Below are 27,161 nucleotides of genomic sequence, written 5' to 3'. Positions count from 1 at the left end.
ACCTGCATCTTTCCTGGGTGGATGGAAGGTTATGAACTGCCTCTGTGTGGTGGAGTTTGGTCCCCGGGTTCTGACTCTGCTTTAGTGGCATCACTTTTCCTTTGCAGTAGCCCTACCAACACATAATAAGTTGCTTCAGGTTTACACCACTGGAGGTGAAAGGAAACGCTGCCCCTTTGTGACTCTTATTAGAGAGCCAGAGTTGGATGGCAAACACAGTGAAGTGCTTTTTAAAATCTTTATTATGTAAATCTGAATTCCCAGTTACAGCTGAGGCTGCATTGCTTGGTTTTCATCAGTGATGATTTATGGATAATTATAATTAGGCAAACAGGCCATGAAGACCTTTAAAAAAACAGTCTAGCAAGGAAGAGAACATTTTAGTCTCACTAAACCTGCTAAATTAAATATATAATTTCAGCAGAGGACAAAGAAGGGCTTACTGAAAACTTAGTATAATAAAAACGGTCTTATAAAGATTTGGTCATGCTACTAGTTAACAGAACTATATTTTCTCTTAATCCCTCGGGATTGTTAAAACTACATTCAAAGTGATTGCATGTGAAATTATTTTGACGAAAATATCTCTTCGTAACACAAACTTCTCTTAAACTGGCAGAATTGTCTCGTGTTATAATATAAGTGAGGGCAGCATCAGTCAGATTCTGAACTCAGAAGGCATAATTAGGAGCAGAAATGAGAAAAGACTGTCTAGATTGTGCTACTGTTATAAATGACTCATCCTTTCAAGAACTGGAAGAAGCTTATTCACATTTCTTAAATGTCTTAAATATCTCAAAGAGCTGGAAAATGCCAAGACTGTTTCCAGCCTACTTTTAACACAAGGCCATTATCCCTGTTTATTCTTTCAGTTCACTGTAGCATCACTAATGGCTCTCTGCCTATAAAAGTTATGAACCTAATTTAACTTTGAAAGTCTTGTTTCTGTACCATGAAAGGCCATGAATTCATACACAAGTCAATTTTTTTCACATCTTGTATTGGCTTCTGTTTTGTTGTTGTTGAAACTAGATCTGTGTTGCTATGTAAGCCATCAAATATACTTCTTAAAGATTGTTTTGTAATGAACTCTATCTTTCAGTATGCTATTGAACCAAGAATTTGGAATCGGAGAGGCAGAACACCATGAAAAAGACCATAAAATAAACCTCCCTCTATTTGAAAATGTACTGTCTTTCTTTTCTGTGAAAAGATGTTATTGTGTCTCTGGTCCGTGAGTATAAAAATTACTGAGTGCATATAGCTGAGCCTGCCTCTACTGCAAATTCTTGCTGCTGCAAGATACAAAAAAATACTAAGCAAAAATTGGCTCGAGCACATGTACCTACTACTTATACCAACTGCGTGGCATTCAAGCTGTAATGTAAGTGCAAATATTCAGGTTGCCTTCAGAAAATAGTAAAATGGATAGCTTCTGTGAACCCACTGCAATTCAAAGAAATGTTACAGATCGTGGATCTGGTAAGCGTTACTGAAAAATCTCGTTGCAAAACAGCGTCAGTATTTCTTTCTGCAGTACATGTAAGTATAAGAAGCAGCACTAATAAAAACGCATCAAAGATTCTTTACTCTGAGAGTGGTGAGGCCCTGGCACAGGTTGCCCAGAGACGCTGTGGCTGCCACTCCCTGGAAGGGTGGTGGACGGGGCTTTGAGCAACCTGGTCTGGCGGAAGGTGTCCCTGCCCATGGAGGGGGGGGTTGGAACTGGGTGATCTTTAAGGTCCCATCCAACCCAAACCATTCTGTGATTCTATGATTAAAGAAAAGGATTTGATCCCCATGAGCGTTTGACTTTTTTTGCTGAAGGTGGGGTGGCATTACCGTGTCTCCCAATCTGAGATTTACGCCGTTCATCTCGACGTAGGAAAATGGCTGCAGGGTGGTGTCATGCTGAATCTGCTCTTTCGTGCCAGGGGTGGACAGGCGCGACCAGACCACCACATATTGCAGCGGCAGCTTGGAGGAGGGGCGGCTGTAAGTGCACTTCAGGTGGACACGACCTTGCACAAGCTCAGGAGTTATCGCTGGTTGCAAAGCCAGGCGTGTGAGTTTGTCTGGAAGAAGAAAACGAAAGAAGGATGTAGGAGAAAATGTTACTTTAATAATACAGTTGTTCACTCAGCAAGATTTCAATATAACTAAGCATGGAGAAATGCTACATTTTGTATTCTTGTGATTTAACTATTAACTATGCAAGCAAGAAAGTGCATTTCATACAAAATGCAAAAATTGCTAATTGTGTACTGACTACCCATTGTTGTTACAGTATTTGACCTGTTTTTATGTTGTTTTTTTTTTTTTTTTGCATTAATAGAAATGTTATCGAAGTGAAGCACTTGGATTAATACAAATTAATTACTCTGGCAAAGGCCATCAGCTTTGCATTCCCCTGAAGCACAGCCTTTTGATCCAAGTTTTACGACAAGTACAGAAGAGATATGAGAAATCATTGCATTGCAGAAGTAAACACTCTCAGAGCTCACCCAGCCCGTACTGCCATGCTGTGAAGATCGTTTCCAGCCTGTTCTGCGACGAACCCATATATTCTATACGCCTATATGCTTCAATGCCCAATGTATTCTCCTTCTGCCCAGAATAATGTCATTTGTCTAAAAGTACAGACTGCTTTCTATAAGATTCAACACGTAAAGAAATCTGAAACTTTTCTTCCTGTTAAACTCACCTAGCAAGTGGAAACAAAAAGATGTATAAGACTGTAGGGTGACGTTCTTTCATCTCTACAGACTCAGACTCAAATGGAACATGAAGCTGTCTCAGATGCTTTGAAAGGACAAATTCAGCAACTTTTTTGGAGGAGTGTAGAAAAATGTTATGGAAGCCCAAAAGAATAAGGTACGAGGCTGTTATAGCAGAATGAAGAACCAATATGTTAACGTCTGTCCAGGGTAAAAAATAAGAGGTAAGAAAAAGAAAAAATTACTTAAAATATGAATAAGGGCCAGTTGTTGATAACATTTTCTCTTTGGTTTCTAAGGGAAGCTGCCTCAAACTGCGCTCGCATCATGACTTTCTGCAGGAAATTATTCCAGAAGGACAAAGCGAGGTGTTCGTCTCGTGCGAGGATGTGAGCAGAATTGCAAGCACGCACGCCGCTCTTCCCAGCCGTGCCCTTTCTGCCAAGCTGTGAAGCTTTGAGTTCGTTTTGGTTTGCAGCTCAGAAGTGCTGACCGGTGTCCTGTCCCCGAGCCTCCAGTGGATGGGGGCTGGGGGATCGACCCCAGCAAGAAGCCGTGGCGGTGCCGGCTGGACCCAGCTCTGGGGACACGTAGGGGCTCCTCTGGTGCAACCAGCACAGCTGAATTTACGACAGTGAGTGACAACCTCCAGTAAAAAACTTCAGCTTTGCTTTTTTTCCATCCAATACATGACACTGCAAAAACACCCTAAAGGCAAGAAGTTAAAGACGTGGGAGAGCTGGACCTCACTGAAATCTTTAGGAAAATAGTGAAAGCTTCAACAGCAGTAGTAAGAAAAAGGCAGAAGGTTGTTGATTTGGGATAGACGGGAAGAGATGAACTTTTTTGTTATGAAAAGTGCAGGCAGATTTACATTACTAAACAGGTATGGATCAGTAGAAAGGATCAATAGAAGGGACAAAACTAATCCCCCAAAAGGTACTGGTAAAAAATTTCTTCAGAAAAGGGTAGCGGAAATCTTATAGTTTAAAAAAAGCTTGAACTGGAAAATGACTGTATTCAGTTAAAAAGTAATCTCTGAGAAAGAATCATGGAAATCAGAGAGCAGTTTCATTTATTTTAAGGGATATTTTTTATTTCAAGTAGTGAATTAATCTCACTTTCTTTGAGCCTTTTTTCCTCCCTTTTCTTCATGTGGGAATGTTAAAATATATATAAAGATAAGAAAATAGATATCTCTCTCTTTAACATTTATTTAAGCTTGAGTTTTGCCTGATTGAAAGGTGACAACCCTAATTTCTCAGTGTGTCATGTCTCAGTCCGAAAATGCTGAAAGGAAAGTAGAAAGGTAATTTTTTCCTTTTGAGAAAGTATTATCTTTTCTGACTAAATCTGTATGCACCTGAATATGGTCCGAAGTTCAGAAGGTTTAACTGAGTGAGCAATTGCTTTCTGCTATTCCTTTGTTTCCTAGCTACCGAACAGAGGTTAGATCGCTTGTAGTAGGCTCAAAATTATTTCTGACGAGAGTAATTATATAAATGTCGTGAAAAAGATGTTATCAGTTTGGTTTTTTTTTCCTTCCAGAGTTTCAGAATTATCTTTTTTGAGGGGATACTGCATAACGGAAGATAAGAACAGACCTTAGATACAGTATCCGGGATACAGTGCATCTATAAAACCGAGAGGCCTCTTCTCACTAGCTGTGCAACTTCAAGCCAAAGTGGAGCCAAAGACAGTAGGAAAGGTTACGTGGGAACTGTAACCAAGCAAAGAACACTTCAGTAATACACACCAGATTACATTTTGCACTGATAATAATAGCTATTCTTCTTCAGGAACACCTTGGACTGCCACTGATTTATTTTCTACACGCTCTGCATCTTACTGGGAGCGATGCTTGACTCGCAAGGTCACCGAGATGTGCGTTGCAATACCAGGACCTTTGAACACACCACCAGAGAGGCATAGGCAATCTTACTGATAAATACTTTGCTGATCCTCACCTTCCGCGCAGTAGCCCATGCATCCTTGAGTAGGCTGCAGGAGATACACAAAAAAGTCGCCGCAATTCCTGACGGCGATGGGTATCCGAAACAAGCAGCAGTCCTTGGTGCCCCCGAAGAAGACCTGCCAGGTAGCGCAGGCCGTGAGCCTCTTGCTCTCACCAGGTACCGGCAGGGATTCAGACTTCAGCGACAGCCACACCGGAGCTTGCGTCCCGCATTTATTCATCTGAGGATGCACACAAAAGAAACCATTTGCAGCAAATGAGGTAGGATTCCACGGTGAATCATTAAAATCCAAGACTTTGAGCATGGTGATCTTGGAGGGTCAGTGAAAAAGCAGTGTGGGTGGGGATGACAATCTCTTGCTCAGTTTAGAAACATGACTTTTCACAGGTAAAATTCTCAAAGACAGCAAGAACTGAATTCGAGAGTATTTTCCTCTATTTTTTTGTATGAAAAAGATGAAAGCATGTAAACAGGTTAAATCCCTTCTCTGGGAAGCACACTTTGGGCCACATCAGCTGGCCAGTCCCATCCACGCTTCATCCGCAGCAGAAGAAAGCAAAGCCTGACAGAGCACGAGGGGCAGGGAGAGGTCAGGACCGCCTCGAAGCAGGAGACCGCTATGCGCAGAGCATCACCCACCAGCACCTTCCTCCAATACAGCTCCAGCTGCAGCTGCTGTTGCCCTAACAGCTTCTGCCCTACCCCTCCAGCACGTACTGCATGCTTCTTTGGGGCCTCAGCGTCTCCCTCATTCTTGAAGGGAAAACCACGTGCAGGATGTACAAAACACATATGCAGGATATACATGATTTGATCCAATTTTCTGGGGTTTTTGGCCTGCAGGCTTCTGTCTATTAACAGCTTTGAGTACATCCCTGAATCCCATCACAGAATCACAGAATCACAGAATCACAGAATGTGCGGGGTTGGAAGGGACCTCTGTGGGTCATCTAGTCCAACCCCCCCGCCGAAGCAGGGTCACCTACAGCAGGCTGCACAGGACCTTGTCCAGGCGGGTCTTGAATATCTCCAGAGAAGGAGACTCCACAACCTCCCTGGGCAGCCTGTTCCAGTGCTCCGTCACCCTCAGAGAGAAGAAGTTCCTCCTCATGTTCAGACGGAACTTCCTGTGCCTCAGTTTGTGCCCATTACCCCTTGTCCTGTCACTGGGCACCACTGAAAAGAGCTTGGCCCCATCCTCCTGACACCCACCCTTCAGATATTTGTAGGCATTTATAAGGTCCCCTCGCAGCCTTCTCTTCTTCAGGCTGAACAAGCCCAGTTCCCTCAACCTCTCCTCGTAGTGGAGATGCTCCAGTCCCCTCACCATCCTTGTAGCCCTCCGCTGGACTCTCTCCAGTAGCTCTTCATCCTTCTTGAACTGGGGAGCCCAGAACTGGACACAGTACTCCAGATGAGGCCTCACCAGGGTAGTGTAGAGGGGAAGGAGAACCTCCCTTGTCCTGCTGGCCACACTCTTCTTGATGCACCCCAGGATCCCACTGGCCTTCTTGGCAGCCAGGGCACACTGCTGGCTCATAGTTAACCTGTCGTCCACCAGGACACCCAGGTCCCTCTCCGCAGAGCTGCTCTCCAGCAGGTCCACCCCAAGCCTGTACTGGTGCATGAGGTTGTTCCTCCCCAGGTGCAGGACCCTGCACTTGCCCTTGTTGAACCTCATCAGGTTCCTCTCTGCCCAGCTCTCCAGCCTATCCAGGTCACGCTGAATGGCAGCACAGCCTTCCGGTGTATCTACCACACCTCCCAGTTTGGTGTCGTCAGCAAACTTGCTGAGGGTACATTCTAACTCTTCATCCAGGTCGTTGATGAAGAAGTTAAACAAGACTGGGCCCAGTACTGACCCCTGAGGGACACCACTTGTCACCAGCCTCCAACTAGACTCAGCGCCCCTGATGACAACCCTCTGAGTTCTGCCATTCAGCCAGTTCTCTATCCACTTCACCGACCACTCATCCAGCCCACACTTCCTCAGCTTCCCCAGGAGGATATCATGGGAGACTGTGTCGAAAGCCTTGCTGAAGTCAAGGTAGATAACATCCACAGCTCTCCCTTCGTCTACCCAGCCAGTCATGTCATCGTAGAAAGCTATCAGATTGGTCAGGCATGATTTCCCCTTGGTGAATCCATGCTGACTACTCCTGATAACCTTCTTTTCTTCCACTTGCTTGATGATGGCCTCCAGGATAAGCTGCTCCATCACCTTTCCCGGGATGGAGGTGAGGCTGACCGGCCTGTAGTTCCCTGGGTCCTCCTTCTTGCCCTTTTTGAAGATTGGAGTGACACTGGCCTTTCTCCAGTCCTCGGGCACCTCTCCAGTCCTCCAGGACCTCTCAAAGATGATGGAGAGTGGCTCAGCAATGACATCCGCCAGCTCCCTCAGCACTCGTGGGTGCATTCCATCGGGGCCCATGGATTTGTGGACATCCAGATCGCTTAAGCGATCCCTCACACAGTCCTCCTTGACCAAGGGAAAGTCGTCCTCTCTGTAGGCTTCTTCTCTTACCTCCGGGGCCTGGGATTCCTGAGGGCCAGTCTTAGCACTGAAGACTGAAGCAAAGAAGGCATTCATTAGCTCTGCCTTCTCCGCATCCTCCGTCACCAGGACACCCGCCTCATTCAGCAGCGGCCCCACGTTGTCCCTAGCCTTCCTTTTGCTGCTGATGTAGTTGAAGAAGCCCTTCTTGTTGTTTTTGACATCCCTTGCCAGCTTCAATTCCAGGTGAGCCTTGGCCTTCCTCGTCGCATCCCTGCATGCTCTCACTACGTTTCTGTACTCTTCCCAAGTGGCCTGTCCCTCTTTCCACATGCCATGCACCTTTCTCTTCTGCCTGATCTCCGCTAGAAGCTCCTTGTTTAACCATGCAGGTCTCCTGCCTCCTTTGCTAAATTTCTTTCTCAGGGGGATGCATTGCTCCTGTGCATGGAAGAAGTGTTGTTTAAAAAGCGACCAGCACTCATGGACCCCCCTGCCTTCGAGAGCCCTGGCCCACGGGATTCCTCCCAGTAGCTCCTTGAAGAGGGCAAAGTCAGCCCTCCTGAGGTCCAGGGATTTGATCCTGCTTATCGCCCTGCTTCCTCCATGCAGGATCCTGAACTCGACCATTTCATGGTCACTGCAATCCCATGGACACAGGAAGTCCCAAAGCAGGAGCGGGTGATGCTAAAGTGGTTTAAACTACGGCATTTTGAGTCACGGCTGGGAAAGGCTGCTCCAGATTTACCTTTCCCAACTTACAGATGTATGTTCCGGCATCTCTGATCTGACCTGCCCTCTGTACCTGCCAGGCTTTTTCCTCCTCTGACTAAAGGGATGTGATTATCCAAAGCTGGCTTTAATTTACGTAGCTCAGTGAGGAGATTAACTACAATCTGAGCCTAATAAAACATACACAGTCAATTACAATGGTAACTTGTTATTCTGCGCTGTTACCTATCGTTTGCCAATATGCAAAGCATACAGATATTTGAGCTAAAGTTTCAAAGTTATTACCAAATGATGACAAAATAATTTACTCTCAGATATCAGTCATATTCCGCAGAGCGTGACTGCTGCCATTGCTTTGCATTTCTTCAGCCAGCGATAGTGAACTATCTCTAATAGTCCCACTCCGGGGACACGGTTCCAATCCCAAACACAAGTACAGGCTGGGCGGAGAGTGGCTCGAGAGTAGCCCTGAGGAGAAGGACTTGGGGGTACTGGTGGATGAGAAGCTCAACATGAGCCGGCAATGTGCGCTTGCAGCCCAGAAAGCCAACCGTATCCTGGGCTGCATCAAGAGCAGCGTGGCCAGCAGGGCGAGGGAGGGGATTCTGCCGCTTCACTCCGCTCTTGTGAGACCCCACCTGGAGTCCTGCATCCAGCTCTGGAGCCCACAACATAAGAAGGACATGGATGTGTTGGAGCAGGACCAGAGAATGGCCATGAAGATGATCAGAGGGCTGGAGCACCTCTCCTACGAGGACAGGCTGAGGGAGTTGGGGCTGTTCAGCCTGGAGAAGAGAAGGGTCCAGGGTGACCTTAGAGCAGCCTGCCAGTACCTGAAGGAGCCTGCAAGAAAGCCGGAGAGGGGCTTTTCACAAACGTGTGTAGGGATAGGACAAGGGGGAATGGCTTTAAACTAAACGAGGGCAGATTTAGATTAGATGTTAGTAAGAAATTCTTAACCATGAGGGTGGTGAAACATTGACCCAGGTTGCCCAGAGAAGCTGTGGCTGCCCTCTCCCTGGCAGTGCTCAAGGCCAGGGTGGATGGAGCTCTGAGCAACCTGGTCTGGTGGAAGATGTCCCTGCTCATGGCAGGGGGGTTGGAACCAGATGATCTTCAAGGTCCCTTCCAACCCAAACCATTCTATGATTCTATGATTCTATGGCTCCTCCTGGTGCTATACACATCTGCCTATTTATCACATGGAAAAAGATCCCACTGTTTTTTCTTGTTCGCTTGGGTTTGCTGCTTCAGTTTTTAAGATCAAAAGTTGCATATGACAGCAGGGGAAGCAGTGAAACTCAAAGGATAAATTTATGAAGACACGCGCCAGTGCCCTGTAGTTTGAATTTTACCTGGGAGCTATACAAGCCAGAAAGCGGGGACGGGGCAATGGGGACTGCACAGCCAGTAAAAGTAAAGTATATGAAAAAAATAAAGCATGTGGCATGACATGGTCTGGTTTCCGTTTAGAGCTCGTTACTGTCAGGCTTCTAAAAACACAGATTCCAGAGAGACACCATTAAAATTGTCCAAAGTCCTTTTTTCCCCCAGAAACGTGGCAGCGGCTGAGCAGAGGGGCTGATCCTGCCCTCCAGTTTGGGCACCTGTGTCCCCAGTGTCCCTGGGGAAGGCACTGGAGCTCGCTCAGCGCAGCAGGTCCCCGGGGAGGAACAGCCTTGCACTAGCGAAGGAGAAGAGGGGATCAGCACGAAAATGCTTTTACGTGGAATTTTAGACGAATCCCTTCCCTTCCTTTATTTAAAAGCCACGTTGTGTGTAACTTTTTAAGAGGTTTGTTCTGTTTATTTATTTACAGCTTTAAGGGACACAGGTGCTTTCCGTGCTGGGGAAAATGCAGAAGTCGGGAATTTGTGGTGTCTTGGTGAACTTCTGACCTAGAGAGCAAGATCTGATGTGAAATAACATGTTTCCAACGCACGTTTGTGAGCATAAACTTGTAATGACACAGAGGAGTGGAGAAACATTACCCAGAGAGGATGTGTTGCGTGCGAAGGGAGAAGGACAGAGAGAAGGACAGCAGCTGGAGCTCAGTGGTCTCTGCTTCATACTCAAGGTATGTTCCTGACAAGATGCTTGCACCTTGAATTTCCTCTTACTCCAGGTAGCTGCTGACTTCAGTGCCTCTGCATGTGTGAGTAAAGATTGCTGGACTGAATTTTTCAAATTACATGAAAATACAGATTTTTGTGAGTCTACCTCACAAGTTTTGTGAGCCCCACGACCTGGGAAGAATTAGAGTAGGGAGGTGCGGAGCAGAATTGGTGAATGAGCTCTGGAGCTCAAGAGGTGTGGGCAAGCTTGCAGAAAGCCTTGAGGGAAGATGGTTTGGTAGGGAGACACAGCACACCCTACCCATCTGTCCAGAGCACTCCCCTGGAGACCTGTCCCTACGGTTGGCACCTGCACTTGCTGCCGGAGGAGAAGCAGGAGGAGAAGGAGGAGGAGGAGGAGGAGGAGGAAGAGGAGGAGGAGGAGAAGGAGGAGGAGGGATGCCGGCACCACTTATGCCGCAGGAAGCATTCCCAGTGCTGCTAACACCTGCTTGCCATCATTTACTGACATTCGGTTGCTGAAAAGTGGCCATCATTGCTCTGAGGTGACTCGGTCTCCTGCAAATATTTGTGTCTCAAGCAATGTTTGTGCCCATGCTTGAACAAACTGAAAAAATACTTTAACGATTTTCTGTAGAAGACTTTTTGCTGCTCAAAATAAGCTGTTGCAACAATTTGCTTTTGCCTGGCAGAAAAAGATCTTGGGGTGTTGGTCGACAGCTGGCTGAATATGAGCCAGCAGTGTGCCCAGGTGGCCAAGAAGGCCAATGGCATCCTGGCTTGTATCAGCAATAGTGTGCCCAGCAGCAGTAGGGAGGTGATCGTGCCCCTCTACTCAGCACTGGTGAGGCCGCACCTCGAGTGCTGTGTTCAGCTTTGGGCCCATCACTACAGGGAGGACATTGAGTTGCTGGAGTGTGTCCAGAGAAGGGCAGCGAGGCTGATGAGGGGTCTAGAGAACAAGTCTTATGAGGAGTGGCTGAGGGAGCTGGGGCTGTTTAGTCTGGAGAAGAGGAGGCTGAGGGGGGACCTTATTGCTCTCTACAACTACTTGAAGGGAGGTTGTAGCAAGGTGAGTGTTGGTGTCTTCTCCCAAGTAACTAGCGATAGGACGAGAGGCAATGGCCTCAAGTTGTGTCAGAGGAGGCTTAGATTAGATATTAGGAAAAATTTCTTTACTGAGAGAGTGGTCAGGCATTGGGACAGGCTGCCCAGGGAAGTGGTGGAGTCCCCATCCCTGGAGGTGTTCAAAAAAAGTGTGGATGTGGCACTTCAGGACATGGTTTAGTAGGCCTGGTGGTGTTGGGTGGATGGTTGGACTTGATGATCTTAGAGGTCTTTTCCAACCTATGATTCTATGATTCTCTGATTTCACCAGTGTAACTGGCCCCAACACATCAGCGCTACTCCATTGGGAGTGCAGCTGCTGGACTCATCCTAGCCAGGCACGTGCGGTGCCTCAGTTTCCCTGGCTGCTGCCTGACCTTGGACAAATCACTCTTTGGGCACCTCACTTCCTTACCTCTAAGCCATAGACAGAGGTGGCTGAGATGGTAATAGTACTTCCCTGCCTTGCAGCAGGGATGAAAAGATAAATTCACTAATGAGACACCCATCTGTCTGCTGTGCTGTGGGCCATGTAGATAAACAGAGAGATGCAAGTGCATTCTGGCTCTGAAAAAAGACAAAATGCGATCCGCACGTAAAAGTGGGGCTCTATCCACTGTCAACACACAGAACAAAAAAGTAAAACGCCGAAATGAGAGGACAGTGGTTGTCTCTTTCTTTGTATTTGTCCTCTCCGCAAGCCTGTGAGCCATTTCAGGGCTCGGGAAAGCACGGATTAGCCCCGCAGACGTCAGCTGCCAGCGCTGTGTGCAGGCTTTCTGATAACCCCCCGCTGTGATCTGCAGCACCCCGGATTTGTTCTGGCGAATCTTGCACTGGAAACATTTGAGCCAAATAGTTTATTATGTAATGTGCACAAATTACAAGCAATAATGAACCTTTTTGACTGACTTTGCACCCAGGAAAAGTCAGACTGTGAGAAAGCAAGTTACTGTAACAAACTTTGATGCAGTGTTACAGGCTTGGCCAAGGAAGAATTCTGGTATGAATCAAGTATTGCTGTTTTCCTGACAGGTTTATGACACACATGCATTTATTTTCTGCTTTGAGCTCCATGCTGTCCACCTGAGTCAGGCAAGTTGCCCCACGCTAGCCAAAAGGATTTGCTGCATGAGGCCTCTGTGAATTAGAAAACAGACCTGGGAAGGCAAGGGCAAATGTATATTCATGTATTCAACCAGCGGTACAGATAAGAACAGAAAAAAACAAAGAAAAAAATATTAAAACAAAAAAAAGTCTAGGAGAAGAGACTCAGACAGCCAAAATTTTTAGGTCCCAGCTGTGGCATAATTAGCATTGCATTTTGTAGCAGTCATTTGGGAGAGTAACCAGAAAATTGAATACAGAGGTAGTAAATGATTGGCATTTAAGAGGTAGCATTTATCTGCAATAACTACTGTCATTGCTGCTCTAAGAATAGCATAAAGCTGCGGGAATCTCATGCCATAATTCAGCAGCTTTTCCAAAATGAAGAAAAGGAATTATACAGCTACCTTCACAGTGGAGCTATACAGCTACCTCCACAGTGGAGAAGACTCCACAAGCCTCTTGCGGGCAGGAGCTCGTCTGCTGGGAAGGCAGTGGTGCGGATCAGACCATGGCCTTGCTGGCGTTCTCCAGGTGAGCTACACGATGTGGACTGCACGGCAGCACTATTGCTCTGGCATGCAAAACATCAGCCTTTCTCCCTCGAAATGGGAGCTACTCAGCAGGAAGAAAAAACAAGCTACAGTCCCCCTGACACTGGAAAACACACACGGTGGCCACAGTCCATTCATTTATTTCTGAGTATGTTGGTAGGTCTAATGAGCAGGCGTCTCTCTCCCTACAAATCCAGTCTCCCCTGAACGTCTTTAAGCAGTGTTCTGGGTGGCGAGCTGTGGTGGATGCCTGATTAACACCCCCCAGAAGGGATCACAAGAAGCTGATTGCTTCACTGGACGTGTTTAGTTGGACTTGCAACTGGTCAATGTCATGGCAAGTCAGGGAAGTAAACTATGTTGTTGTAAACCCAGAATTTAGGTCGTTTGGTGCATCTGCATTAGGTATCCAGTGACACAGCTTGCACAAACGAGAACTTTTCGAACGCAAAAGGGAGTTTTTAGGCTGTTGCCAGGCTTCTGTAGTGCTCAGTATCCTTTCATACTTTCTCCAGTTATAATTAAGTGGTGTTTTTAATCTTCAAAGCATTTTATAAACCTTACCTAATTAATCTTTGCAACACCTCTATGTGGCAGGTAAGCATTCATTAAGTATTTTTGATTCATAATTAGTCACCAGCTAAGCATTTAAGTAGTTCCGTTCAGAAAACCTAAATGAAAAAATTTAAATTTATTCCCCCTTTGCCAAAACAATGGGACAAACCATTGTTGTTTAATCCAATGATGTCTCCTTCCATTTAGTTGGGGTTTGGAGAATCAACTAGTTTGATTGATTGAACACTCGAAGGTTCTTTATAATTGCACAAAGAAATCAAGCTTGATTGTTCTTGTCACTTGGGTATTGCACTGAAATTATGCTGTTAAAAATAAGTAGCACCATATGTGAGAAATGCATTGTCTCAGCTAGATGGAGATGGAAGGCTTTTTGGTGTACTGTTGGTTGGCAGTTAAAGCATTGTGATTTTGCATCTGTTAGCCACTCAAAACTTTACTTTGTCTTAGTTTTTTGAATTCCTTTGTAGTAAGTTAAAGTAAATAAGATTTTTTATTTCAATCTTGGGCCAGACTCCATAGAAATCAGTTTGTGTCAGGAATATCTGTAGTAGCAATTAAAGCAGTGCCTGTCTTGTCTTTAAGTACACGCTTCTGAACAATAGAGGCTGTAATTGTAATTTCTGCAGAAGGGTTTTTGTATGCCTACAAAACAAACCAGAAAAACAAAACCTCTTCAGACCTACCATTATGATCTTGGAGTATTCATGTATACGTGCGAGAAAGAGAATTACAGATGAAAACATGAAATAATACCTTGAAAGTGTCACTTGCTTTTAAGTTCATAAAACAATTGCAAATCAAAGTGGGATTGGATTCAGAGCAAAATAAAAATTGAAACAAAATAAAAAATTAATAGCATGCAGTTGAGCTATTGTATTTTGATTGTGAGTATAAAATGTTCTCCAACAGGTTAAGTAGAGGAGGAAATTAAACAGTATGGGGAAAAAATAAATCTTCTCCAGTGGCTACAATACTAAGCATCATAGGCAGGTTAGATTTGATGTGCTTTGACATGAGCTTGTTTTATACACCAAAGGTTAGCATTTAAGCCTATGTTTGAGCCTAGAATACATAAAAAAAGTAAACTTATAGTGTTAAAAATACAACTGTTGAGAAAACAGCAGCCCTGACTGCATAACATGTGCTTCTTATGCCACATTTACATACAGATTTGGAGATGTTTTTGCTCATCTAGAGAATGAAATTTCTGAAGAAAGATATTGGAAGTAATCTTCATATACCGTCACAGGCAGGTATTTTTACTAGACATTGCCAAAATAGAGTGTCATATCCGTAACTAACTTGTAGAAATCCTTACTGCAGGATTCTGGATACTAAAAACATTACAGTGACTGGACTGGTTCACGGGAGAGAACTCCTTTTAAGGTGTTGTACAACCCATGTCTGAATCCAAAAGCCCTTGAACCAGAGATTGCTGGAGATCAGCAAGGTGAAAAGCTGACACTATTGCCCTGCTCGTGCCCTTCTCTGCAGACAACCACATTCAGCTGCTGGCAAGGACGAGCACCTGGGGTAGGTGGAGCTCTGCTGTGGTGCAAGAGCTCTCTTGGAGGCTCCTGCCATGCATACTGACAGGACTGCAGAAAGTAAAGTGATCCCAGGTGAGGAACTGCCATAAGACTGGGAGTAAACCAAGAGCAGAGTAGTGACTGGTCTGAGAGGGTGAACTTCAGCTGATGGGATGAATTGCTGTGTGCTTGTATACCTCTGTGTGTGTACACGCACCTGGCATGTGCCTATCTGTCCAGGTAGGATGCATATTTTTGTATGTATATGTGTAGAAATGCTGACCCATACATGTGGGCCACCTGCATTGCTGGGTGTTGTGGGAGCATTGCTGGGTGATGAGGTACTCTGACATTTCTGAAGATCTGGCAACTGGTGAGACCAGGGTCTCACCTTGGCAGTGAGTGTGCAGTGGTTTTTGTGGTCAGTGTGGTAACACCTGTATTAATCTCTCTGCTCAAGGAGCATGGTACCACAAATCCTCTGTTTCAGAGGACAAGTGTTTGATAGTGACAGTTGTTCCAGCAGAGATCCTGGTTTTAATACCTGTCTTTTTAGCTTAGCATTTGCTGTTTGCCATTGACTACTCAAAGCTGGAAATATTAGCATTGCTTTGAGAAGTAATGAATTCGACTCATGCATGCAGTATCATGTGTATTATTGCTGGCTCCAGAACCAATTACTATTTGCATAATCAAATTCTTAATTGCTATTTTTCCTTAAAGTTGCCGAGTACAAGCTATTCATTTTTATCCCCATGTAAATGAGGGGAAGAAGTGCTTTTCCAGCCATATTTCTGGCTTCACTGTGAGCTGTGAGCCAGCGTTGCGAGGCCTGCCTGTCGTTAGCATGGCACGGCGTTTGGATTTGCATTACGGTTAGCAGCATGCACTGCTCTTCTCTAATCCACACATTGATGTCTTATCTGACTGTAGAGCAGATCTTCAATAACATTAGCAGGTTGCAGTCTCTTTCATTTCTGTTTAGTATTCATTCCTTTCTTGGGGCTTGCCCATAAGTACATATATACAGGTGTATGTGCTGTATCATTTTAATTCAGAAGCCTGAATTAAAATAATAGTTATTTCTATAACCAGTGTATGGCTTTTCCTATATTGACAGTTAAATACTTCTCTGTATTTTTAGTAGATTTTCTGCTGAACTTTAATTTTTGTGTCACTTTTGTCCTTCCTCTGAAGGTCATTTTACTACTGTGTCTGGCCATGTCTGCATTGTTTCTTGCTCTTGGTACAGTGTCTTAATCTTAGTAAAAGTTTCCCTATGCTTTCTTCCTTTGGTGTTTCTCCCTTTCACAGTGAATTTGGCAGTTATTGAAGAACAAACTCTCGTTTGTGATCTGTAGGCAGCAACCTCAATACCTGGGGATGCAAAATTTGCAAATTTGTGTTGCTTTTCTGCCTGACTTTGTTGTTGGGTGGGGAAGTGGCTGTGGCCAAGAGTGCGTGCCCAGGAGCCGGTAATTGCCGTGCCTCCTTCGGGAGCATGGGGTGAGAGGGGAGGAGGAAATAGAGGGAGGAAGGTCAGGATCATTCATTACCCCCCAGAGAAATTCAGCAGGCAAAGCCTAAATTGGACAACTGTTTCAATCAAAACTATTTTGCCACTGGAGGAATAAGTTTATGGGCAGCAGTTGGATTCAAGGGATGGAGGATTCAGGAATACAATTCATGTTTTCACTCTCTGTGACATAAAAGCTTTTGGATTTTTCTTCTTTTTTGTTTCCTTTGTTTTTCACTTGTTTGTTAAATTAGTGGATGAGAAGCAGTTTCTTAAGAGCTGTTATTCATTTTTCATTACAAAGGTTGCTGTGCCTCTTAGCTGTGACATGGTTGTAGACTGGGGCTCTCGTAACTTCTGCATGTGACTTGGTTCTGCTCTCTGTTGAATGTAATGCTTTCCATGGTTGTGAAACTATATGCAGATGGGGCCATGTTTTTATTGTGGAGCTTTTTTTGCGGCAAGATTCATAATACAGGTTTCAAGAGCATGTCTGAAGAAGTCGGCTACCTCTGCTCCTGTCCTGGCACCGCAGCCGGATCTCGGGATCTCGCCTCCCTCGTGCCCACCCAGCACGTGCCGTTGGTCCTGCCGCAATTCTCTCCCAAGCTCTAAATCTCCATTATGGTTTAAATCCCTTTTGAGCTCAATTGGGTGAAAAGAATTCTTACCTACTATTACTTCAAATTAAGAAGTTAATCTTACCCATCGATAAGTAGCTAATTGTATCTGGCTGGTATCAACAGGATATCACCAGGCATATATTTTACAAGGAGATGGAGTAATGTACTTTTTAACTCTCCAACTGTATTGTCAGGCTTTATTTGGTCTATTTTCTCTCCTATCTGTTCAGGATTTTGTCTTTGACTTGTTTAATTAAAATCAGCTCACTCCAGCCAGGCTGGAATGTCCAATAATAACCGCTTATTAAGGAGTGGAAGCTGTGCAGTTATTAATTTAAAATATTTTGTTCCAGAGGTTTTGCTCAAATTAAATGGAAAACTAAATTAAACAATGATTTAATTAAGTGGAAGAGATAGAACGTAGAGGCAGATTTAGAGGGTGAAGATCTAAAAGAAGTGTATTCTTCCAGTTGTGACATCTAACAGATGTAATCCTTCATCAGCATGGAGAAGCAGAGATTTACTGTCATTCAGAGGATAATGAAGAAAGCAGTGGCAAGAATTATGTTACAAGATAAGAAACTAAATTAATGAATATATCTCTACAAACCTGAAGAAAAACTCCAGAGAAGAGATTCAAAGAAACAAAGCATGTATTGTTGGAAAGAAATCTCATACAGTCAAGCATTACTACATACTCAAAATTGCTGAAATACAATGGCAAATTAAATAATTTTATACAATATATATGCAGTTATAGAGTAACCTGTAAAAATAAACTTCATAATGCATTGGGATATTCAAGGATGACCTGCCATGAAATGATATTTCAATAATAATGATGCCAATTTGTTCACGTTAATTAGATTTATTGTTTGTGTATGCAGAGAGCTAGAAATCCCACAGAAGTAACAATTATCTCTTAACATTTCAGTTAACATTAGATTATTGAGATATACTTCTATTGTGACAAGTTCACAGGTCCCTTTCTGAATGGATGTGAAATGCTGTTTGCTAATTTTGAGAAGGTTCTCCAGCTAGGGTAGCATCGCCTAATACTAAACTTCCTGGCACTCTAGGTTTAATATTTTCTCTTTAAAGTCATTATGGTAATTAGTTTATTATTTTCTGAATAATTTTGTTGAACACTGTGTTTGAATTTATTTTAACCTTCTACAGCTGGGCTATTTGAGATGGCAACAACTTTAGTTAGGGTCTTAAGTTGCTCTGGCAGCAATGATTGTAAGTTAAATATTATTGTCATACATATTAAACACACATAAAGACACATAATTATTGTTTTTCTTTTTTAGAGAGTGGTATTGTGTGGTGGAGGTTTTTTACTCTAGAAAGCCATTAGCATACTTATGAAACTAAATGATACAAGACGTAGTAATATCAGAAAAAGGCTCAAATTCAGCTTTTCCTTCTGTATCAATAAAGAATCTCTTTTAATACTCATTTTACTGATTTTTTTTCCATTCTGATTTTGTAGTAAGGACATATTCCTAATTCACAATAAATTATATGGGGAGAAAGTCGGGTTCCAGAACTCATTCTTAAAGCAGTGGTATTGCTTGTAATAAGTATAACTTACAGTGACATATATGGATTACTAAGTATCTTCTTTAGAGTTGGAAAACACCTTGTTTTATGTTTAAATAATGCCCGGTGTGTAGGGATCTTGGTCTCTGACTACTTCCCTTGGTGATGACATTATTATTATTATTAATTATTATTATTATGATGATAAAGGTGATTTTCCTATTACCACTCACCTATCCCTGTTGCAGTCTGTTGGCTATGAGAGTATAGAGGTGGCTGGAAAGGAAAACTACATCAAAGGATTTATTCAAGTTCAGCAGGGTTAGTGCTTAAGTTTTACTGACTTCGACACATCTCGTTGGCATTTCCGCGGGTCTGTTGCCAATCATGAAACGGTACCATGCGGGTGGCAAGGAGTGGTCACAAACCAGGTCCTGAATCGCCGTTCGCTGCAGCTCCAGCGAGTCAAACCTGGTGCTGCGGTAGGGATTGCGGAGGACGCGGTGTCCCTCCGGGGAGCACTCGGGAGCTGGAAAAGGTGAAAAAGGACAACGATTGAATAAGTTGATTCGACTGGATACTGTTAATAATCACTTAAAGGGAGGTACATAGTCTTATGTTCAGATTCACTTCGGGACTGGGCTAATTTTCAATGCAAACATTGGGAAAAGATCAAGTTTGGAGTTAAATACGTAAAATTGGCAGGCAGGTACCATAAAGATTTTAGTTATCTAGATTTTCCTCATATCTGAATCAGAAACAGAAACCTTAACTCTTTAATGGGACCTCAGTCTAGTTTTAGGGATGAACATCTGAATTGCTCCTCCTCAGAAGTCAAGTAATGTTTTGAGGTTCCAAAGTCTTGTGATCTTTGAAAATATGTTGGTTTTATGATTACGTTATTTTATTTTTTATATGTAGCCACGTACATGAGTATTTTAATCACAATAAAAATTGATGCTCAAGTATAAAGTGCACTTCACATACTTTTAAATACATATTTAGAATAACGAAAACAAGAAATGTTAAAAAGAGAAAAAGAAATGATGGAAAACCAACAATACCCTGGGTTTTTAGAAATGAGCTCGAGTTAGGCTTGCAAATATTAAAGCCATAGGTCAGACTTGCCTGAGGCGTGTACCCATAAAGCCAAATACATCAGAGCTTCCGTGCATGCATCGTAAAGTTTGAATCAAAGCCTCTGCCACTAGGCCTATGTTTGTTTACACACCCGCCTTCTTTGTTTTCATACATCTCTTGATTTTTTTTTTTTTACAGAACAGTCAGTAGTTTCTTATCACCTAATAAAAAGAAGCCTTACAGTGATTCTTTTAGAAGTTTCTTATTTTCAGAAAGCTGATCATGTAGGAAAAAAGGGCCTTTTCTTGGTTATCTTGGCCATTTCTCTATGAGGCAAAGTCCATTTTCGCTGTGTTAGCGTTGCAGAGTGGGTCACAGGAGGAGACCGAGGTGGAGCTGCTCTGCTTTGTGCATCTGCAACAGAAGGTTCAGCTAATTTCTTGCCGCAGTAATCTTTAATTGCTAATGATGATGTAAGAGGCAGAGAGAACATCGCAGGAATTGCACAACCTGGGTTTGGGAGGGAGCCTGGCAGTTAGCAAAACCATCTTTCTGCACTGTAAATAGAACTTATTTGTGTGACAGTGTTGACAGAGAATAAGACCCCCTCCTCATAATATCATTTTTCAAATGTCACTCTTCAGATTATAAGCCTGCTTTAATATTACGCCAGTGGCACTCTCAAACAGATTTATCATTTTTATTTTATTGATGAGATACTCAGAAGGTCAAAGTGAACCCATTTATGGTGCTATTTTTACAGATTATTTTTATTGTGCCAAAGGGAAGCCAATGGTATACAGGACAAATGGGGACAAAATGTAGCGTAACAGAGCCTTTACTGCAATTTTCAGGGAACTAAACTGTCAAAGCGATAGTGCAATTCCAATTCAAAATTCAGCTGAATTAATACAGTTGCCTTTTTAAATAAAAAAGGAGTGCCCTAAGCTTTTATTTTCTGCAGGTAAGAGCCATTTTACAGATGAAACACTTGGACATACCGCACCTCTAATTAAATCTGGGATCCAATTCCATCCCTCAGATGTCCTTTCTGGGGATTTGGGCTCAGCGGTGTGGACCACATGGAGACTGTCCTTTGCCAAGTCCCAACCCAAGGGAACAAGTGACATTTCAGCAGAGCAACTATTTTAAGCAAATGAAAAGTTTACCCTATATTTAAAAGCCATTAAAAAAACCACAGACCCTCACTGACCCTTTCAGTATCACTCAGCGCTTCGGGAGTGTTAATGGGAACAGGATTTTGGCTCGTGGTGCCTTTTGCTTTCTGGACAAAAGAGTCTAAAAGTAAACGGCTCTTTGCACAGTATTGCCACAGGAATCCTGCCAGAGCATTGTAACGTAATTAATAGCATTCAGTTTCTCAATAATAATAATATCAAATACTCCTTTTAAAAGTAATTAATAACCTTCTGCTCAATATGTATTATTTATAATCCAAATTCACACAATATGTTGTGGTCTTACCAATGATTAACTACTCTGTCTAAACAATGCAAATATATTAGACACTGAGACACGGCTAATTATTTTTCATCCTTTGCACAGTTTTGTTTGCAGTCGTTTAGAAAACACTGTTTCACATATCAACGTTAGAGGAGCTGAATGCTGCAGATGGGACTTGCAAAGGGTGGGAAGGGACTCGGAGGAGCACATGGGGGAGGCATGCAAGGTCGGTAAGGAGAGGGGTGCTCACCCGTTAAATTTAATGGTGTTTGGGACAAAAAGCCATGTGTTTGCTCCCTGAAGAGCATAGGTGTGAGGCCCTGTCTCAAACACTGCCACCTCTAAAGGTGTATTTGATTCTGTATTATGTGTCAGAATATGTTTCTATACCTGTGAGTGGGTTTAGTTATGCTTGCAGGCTGTCATCGAGGAGGCAGCCAGGCAAATTGATCTGCTGCCAGCTCCCCTGGAGCCGGACTGATGGGTTTTGTTCTCACCCTGATGTAGATCAGACCAAACCACACCGGGCTCGACACCGGTGCGCTGGCACGGAGCAGGAGGGAGCACGAGCAAAAGCTCGCCCAGGTTTTGTAGCAAGCTGTGAGCAAAATAATCCCTCGGTTATAGCGTTTCCCTTGTAAAATCGTGCTTACAATGATTCTGCCATAAGGCTGTAGTAAACTTTCACATGCGAATTGCAGGCCATGGTACAAGTTAATTACTACTCCCTTTCCCACAGAAATAAATCTGTAAAAGCATCACTGTAATCAGCCTATATTACGAAAAAGTTATTTAAAAAACTGCAAGAAGGTACAGTTGAGCCCTGTTGGTTGTTCACCTGAGGGATGCCCGCCTCTATCTTATGGTGACTGCAGCTACATTCTAATCAGATGAAGCCTTCCTCTTCATTTTTAATTCATGACAGAGTCAGATGCAGATGTCGAGTTTGTGTACAGTGATGAACTGCTCAATATCACAATTGTCCCCCCTGTTGTGAGGAACAATAAAAGTCCACGTCCATGTCTTGTATGGAGTCACTGTTACTCTGTGGTGTGCAGGCTAGATTGCCTTTAGAAGGAAATAAATATTTCTTTACATAGGAGAATGTATATTTATTTCTTTACATAGGAGAACCTGTACATTTAATTTAATCTCCCAGCTCTATTCCTATAATTGTCTTAAAAGGGCTAATGAAAAAAATGCTGGCTTTTCAGGGAGCTGAGTGCTCATCATCATGGTGACCATTCAGATCTCCTTCAGGAAGAAATTAAACTGTGCAGTGAGATTTTGTGGCTCTCAGTCCAGTGTTGCTGGAATTCAATGTTGCGCGTTAGCTGGAGCTTTAGTTACCTGCAGAGAGTTTCTTCTAGAACCAGCATCACCCTTGATATAAGCCAGGAGCTGTTGCTAAGACATAAGGATTTGTTTGCGTCACTAGACTTCAGGCACTGTTGTTTTTAAAGCCAACGATTTTGTGGCAGCAACTTGCTGCAAAGAGACACGGAGTAGCTCCTTTTTTGACAGAAAAAGCAAACAAATAGCAATACCTGTTGCAGTTGCTCAGTGGAAACAGCAATTGAATAACTCTGGTGGCAAGAGAAAGCACGTCCTGTGGGGAAAAATCTGGCCTCACTGAAGCCATAAGGGAAGTTGCTGTTCATGCCTGGAGGTCGAGATTCACCTGACGTTAATGTGCGTGAAGTTGTTATGTGCAAATGAGACAAGGGGCAGCCTGTGGGCTGGCTGGGAAGAGGAGAGCCTCCTGCAGCAGGCAGAAGCCTCCAGAAATATCCAATGGAAAATCAGCAGAAAGTGGATCTCTGAACCGGAGTTTTCATGCTGAAATGCTGTTGTGGGCCTGGGGTCTGGCTCTCAGCTGAAGGAAACATTGATGGGAGCACAGCTGGAGGAAGATACACATGCCAGTAGAGCCCAGGGCAGCAGCCCAGAAGACCATTCTTGGTGGGTTGCTCAATATTGCACCAGCTGGGACTGAGGCTACACCAGGGACAAGCCAAATAATAGTCTAGAAAAGTGTTTTTGGGGCTTTACTCTGGGATGCCCCCAGCACAAACTCACACGTTTAACACCTTAAACATCCGCTGGCTGGAGCTTATTTCAAGCAGGTTGGTAGCTGGATGGTCTGCAAGCAGCAGAGCCACTCAGCAGTGTGTGTCTTCGGCAGTGGATTTGGTAGAAAAGATGCTGCTGTGGGGACCACCAGGCCCTCCCACAAACAGTCTGTCCATCCTGGCTGATGCTCATGGCCATGGGAGGAAACGTCAGGCGCTTTGGAGAGGGATGCCAGGAAAATTGGACTGTCAGGCTGAAAACTTATGAAATAATTCACTAAACATTTGCTTTTATTGGTAAAGGCAGGTGAGTGTGGGTGTGACAGAGCTCTACCTGTTGCTCTTGCTCCCAGTAAATATCAGTGGCTTATGTGGAGGAAGGTTTACGAAGCTGCGAGATTTTTTTTGTTTGCTTTGAATAGCAGCTGCAAATCAAATAATATCAATAGGTGATGGCAGCTAGAAAACCCTGAAAGAAATGTAGTCCATGAGCCCAAGGTGCATGTTTGTTTTGGGCAAGATTGTGCCAGCCATGCAATATATTTAAAGGGCATTGTAAAGCTCTGGGAAATAGCCTGTGGATCACAATTTTTGTGTGGAGGGTGAATGAAAACCCAGTGACTGATGCAGGTAATACTAACCAACAGTAGCATCTGGTGATGAGCTGTAGCTGTTCCATGAGCAGGAAAGATGTCTTCCTAGATGCAGATTTCTTTCTCGTTCTTGTCCCCCACATCGTGGGAGCCTGGCTGGAGCCTTCACCCTGAACCGCAGTGAGCCCCGAGGCCGGGGAAGCGGGGCTGCGTGGGGGCTTTGGCATGGCTTCGCTCAAAGGCAGAGCGAGGAGGTGGCTAGGGAGCTTTTGGAGTGCGGCGTCTGAAAATATGCACACGTAGGAAAGTATGCACATATGTATATGGAGGTGTTATACATATTTATTTCAAATTATGTATGAGAATACTCATATTTTTGACGTTTGTATGACATACAGTAAATTTTTGAAGTCCCTCAGTGGCTGATTTTCAGGTTTCCACTTTTTGATTCTTACAGTCCATAGCGGAACAAAATTTTATCCAGAGTGTTTGAATTTCTCTTCACAGGAAAATTACGAAAGATTTTCATATGGAAAAATCTGCCCGGAATGCCTAGGCTATCAAGGCATAACTCCGAATTAGCTGCAGACAAAGGATGTGTTGTCTTTCTTCTCTTTCTGTTTTAGAGACAGAAGGAAACCTTTTCATCGCCAGCCGTTTCCATGCCCAGTGGATGTATTTCACCGACCTAGCAAAGCTCAGGTGAAAGCTTCTGGAGCTTTCAGTGTGCCAGCGCCATCCACTTGCCTGTACTATGATTTACCACATGCTGAAAGACAGTTTGGGCAGAAAAGGAAGGCAGATGTTGGGAAAGGGAATTTCTTTCCAAGCTCTTAATGGATGTGTTCAAAATACCAGCAGAAGGCTCAGATCTGAGATTTAAAAATCTCTGTCAGTGGATGCAACTTCCAGATGAACAGTAGTCTGTTAATAGATAAGGCATTTGTAGCTAAGAAACATCCGACAGTTTACTGCAGACGGAAGTTGCTGCCTTATTTCACCAATATTTGCCCATATTTTAATGCAATTATTCTGCATGCTGATGACAAAAAAATTATCCCTAAAAATACTCAGAGGCAGGAATTTGTTGTGAATGTGATCACTACATAAAAATTCTTGAACCATGTGTTCTCCTCTGATAGGTAAAACACAGTAATTTCATAAAACCCTTGATAGCTAATAAATAAAGCTATTTTCAGATAATTCAGAAGCAGAAGAACCTCCTACTGAACTGAAATGATAAGGAAGAACATTGTATAAACACTGCATAGTCATAATCGCCAGGTCTTGAACAAGTCATAATGTGTTCATAAGACGAAATTGATAGAGATAAATGAACCATTGTGCAAAATGAATGTAATTATAGAAAATTTGACCCGGGAAGAGGCTGAGCACCCACTGAAAAGAAAAAGAGACAGTTTTCATACATATGATTTGTACTGAATAACGGACAGAATTAAGATGAAGGAATATCAGGCCAAGCAGGAACATGGTTTTCTAGGAGTCTGCTGCTTAACACTTCCCCTTAGACATTACCCTGTTTTGAAAATAAGGTGTCTTCTTGTAACCCGGGCAACTTGGCATACAGTTAAAGACTCTTTCACATGTATGTCTTACAGGGCAAGCACGCTTCTTTCAAGGCAGGCTTTATAATGTTCAGCTCTAAGGATGTGCTATGTTGGAAACAAAACATAGCCTGGAATACACCCTCCTGCAGTGCCTGAGTGTGGTCCAAGCCCCAATGACAGAGACATTCATCAGTCCCATGGATGTTCCGTACGACACCCTCAATTTTTTTGTACTTATGGTATATGTAACTGAAACCCTCGCTAAAGATTCCTTCCATCAGGCAAGATTAGTGAGTTTATTGCTTAATTCTTAAGGATACTTTTTTTCTGCACAAAGGCAATAGCACAGGGCCCTGAAAACATAGTTTAAAAAATTCCTCATGTAATCTCAAGATGTTGTCTGTGTGGTGCATCTGAGTTTCATTTGCCTGGGAACAAGGTCACTTATCATCCTGGTCTGCTATGAAGTAAACAATATACTATTGACAAGCCAAGGGCCAACATTCAGTTCCAGAGAAAGCAATTATTTATTCATGTTAGTATCGGTTATCTTGCCTTGCATTTCTATTTTTAACTTGTGGTTTAGAAAGGAGGAATTGATTATATGAAACTTCTCTTCTGGTGTGTGATTTCCCTGAATGCTTTGCAGAATAATGCACTACATATAGCTTGTACAGCAGGATGCAGTTAGAGGCAGCCGTGCATTTTGCAGGGGGCCAGAAGAGATGTCAAGAGGGGATGACAAACTGGGCTCCCTGAAAGGAACATGAGCAAAGTCTGAGGAATTTCTGGGCAGTTTAATGTGGAATTTGGAGGACTGTGACAGAGGATGTGCTGAAAAAATGCTTTTTTCAGTGCTCTGTAAATAGAGAAGATGAAGGAACGGAGTATTTCTTTTCAAGGACAACGCATGCATGGCCGACTGACCTGGATGAGCCAAGCAGGTTCCAGCAGAAGTGTTGTCCTTTAAAATGTTTCAGCCTCCAGGACTTGCTATCTGGCATCTCTCATCAATGTGAAAATGGCTCATGAAGAACACGATGGGCACAACAGGGAGGAAATACGATCACACGGATAAAAAGCAGCGGGCAGCTGGACAGGACAGGTGAACTCTAGTTCCCTTGCTTTGCAAAATATAGCCTCGTCTATCGACTGTGCCAGTTAGAACAAGCAGAGAAGCCAAATTGTGTCAATTACTCTATTAAATTTTACCGAGTCTCATCCTCACTAATTGTGGCTTGGCTTCAGAGCCAGGAAGGCTGAGCATCTGAATACAGGAATCACTTACTATTGCTGTGTCAGAAGAGAATTAAAAACTTCATAAATTTCCTCAAGTTATCTTTAAGTTAATGATGATGCCTTTAAGGACTTCTGAGCAATCAATAAAAAGAAAATTATAATTATTGTTATTGATTGGTCTATTTTGCTCTCATCCCTCAGAATGAAAAAGTGAAACAAAATGAAAAGGTTCTTTTTTACCTCCTAATCTCAGTTGAACACACACTTGCAAATGTTGCTTTCCTAAATAGCAGTAGCAAAAACGAACTCACATGTTTTGATTTTAGAACCCACTGGGCTCTATTCAGATGGAAATTTGATTTCCATGGTTTACCCCTTCGAGAGCTAGAGCTGTTTTCATGCCTCAACTGCAACGCAGGCTAATTACAATTTGGGAGCCACACATTTTTCCAGACTGCTCCCATGGTAAATGCTGAATTTTGGCGCCATTTCCCCCCACTTCGTCAATTTAATTCTGTATGTGGATGATATAGCGTTGGGGAAAGTGTCACCATGAACTTATTGTCAGTGTATCCAGGATGCAGCAGAGACTGG

The 27,161-nt window shown here is 43.4% G+C and overlaps 1 protein-coding gene across 1 annotated transcript in view; it reads right to left on the bottom strand.

Moving 5' to 3' along the window:
- The window catches only part of LOC104333270 (von Willebrand factor D and EGF domain-containing protein), a 193,618-nt gene that overhangs the window by 135,382 nt on the left and 31,075 nt on the right, over positions 1-27,161 (bottom strand). The window contains exons 2-4 of the mRNA XM_075430952.1: positions 18,896-19,080; positions 4,685-4,913; positions 1,843-2,075 (exon numbers count right to left, since the gene is read on the bottom strand). Of these exons, the coding sequence (XP_075287067.1) occupies positions 1,843-2,075; positions 4,685-4,913; positions 18,896-19,080 (647 nt within the window). The remainder of the gene's footprint in view (positions 1-1,842; positions 2,076-4,684; positions 4,914-18,895; positions 19,081-27,161) is intronic.

The sequence above is a fragment of the Opisthocomus hoazin genome, chromosome 9 (genome assembly GCF_030867145.1).
Source record: "Opisthocomus hoazin isolate bOpiHoa1 chromosome 9, bOpiHoa1.hap1, whole genome shotgun sequence".
Taxonomy (NCBI): Eukaryota; Metazoa; Chordata; class Aves; order Opisthocomiformes; family Opisthocomidae; genus Opisthocomus; species Opisthocomus hoazin.
Note: the sequence above shows the minus strand (reverse complement) of the source record. Positions and strands in the feature narration are given on the sequence as shown.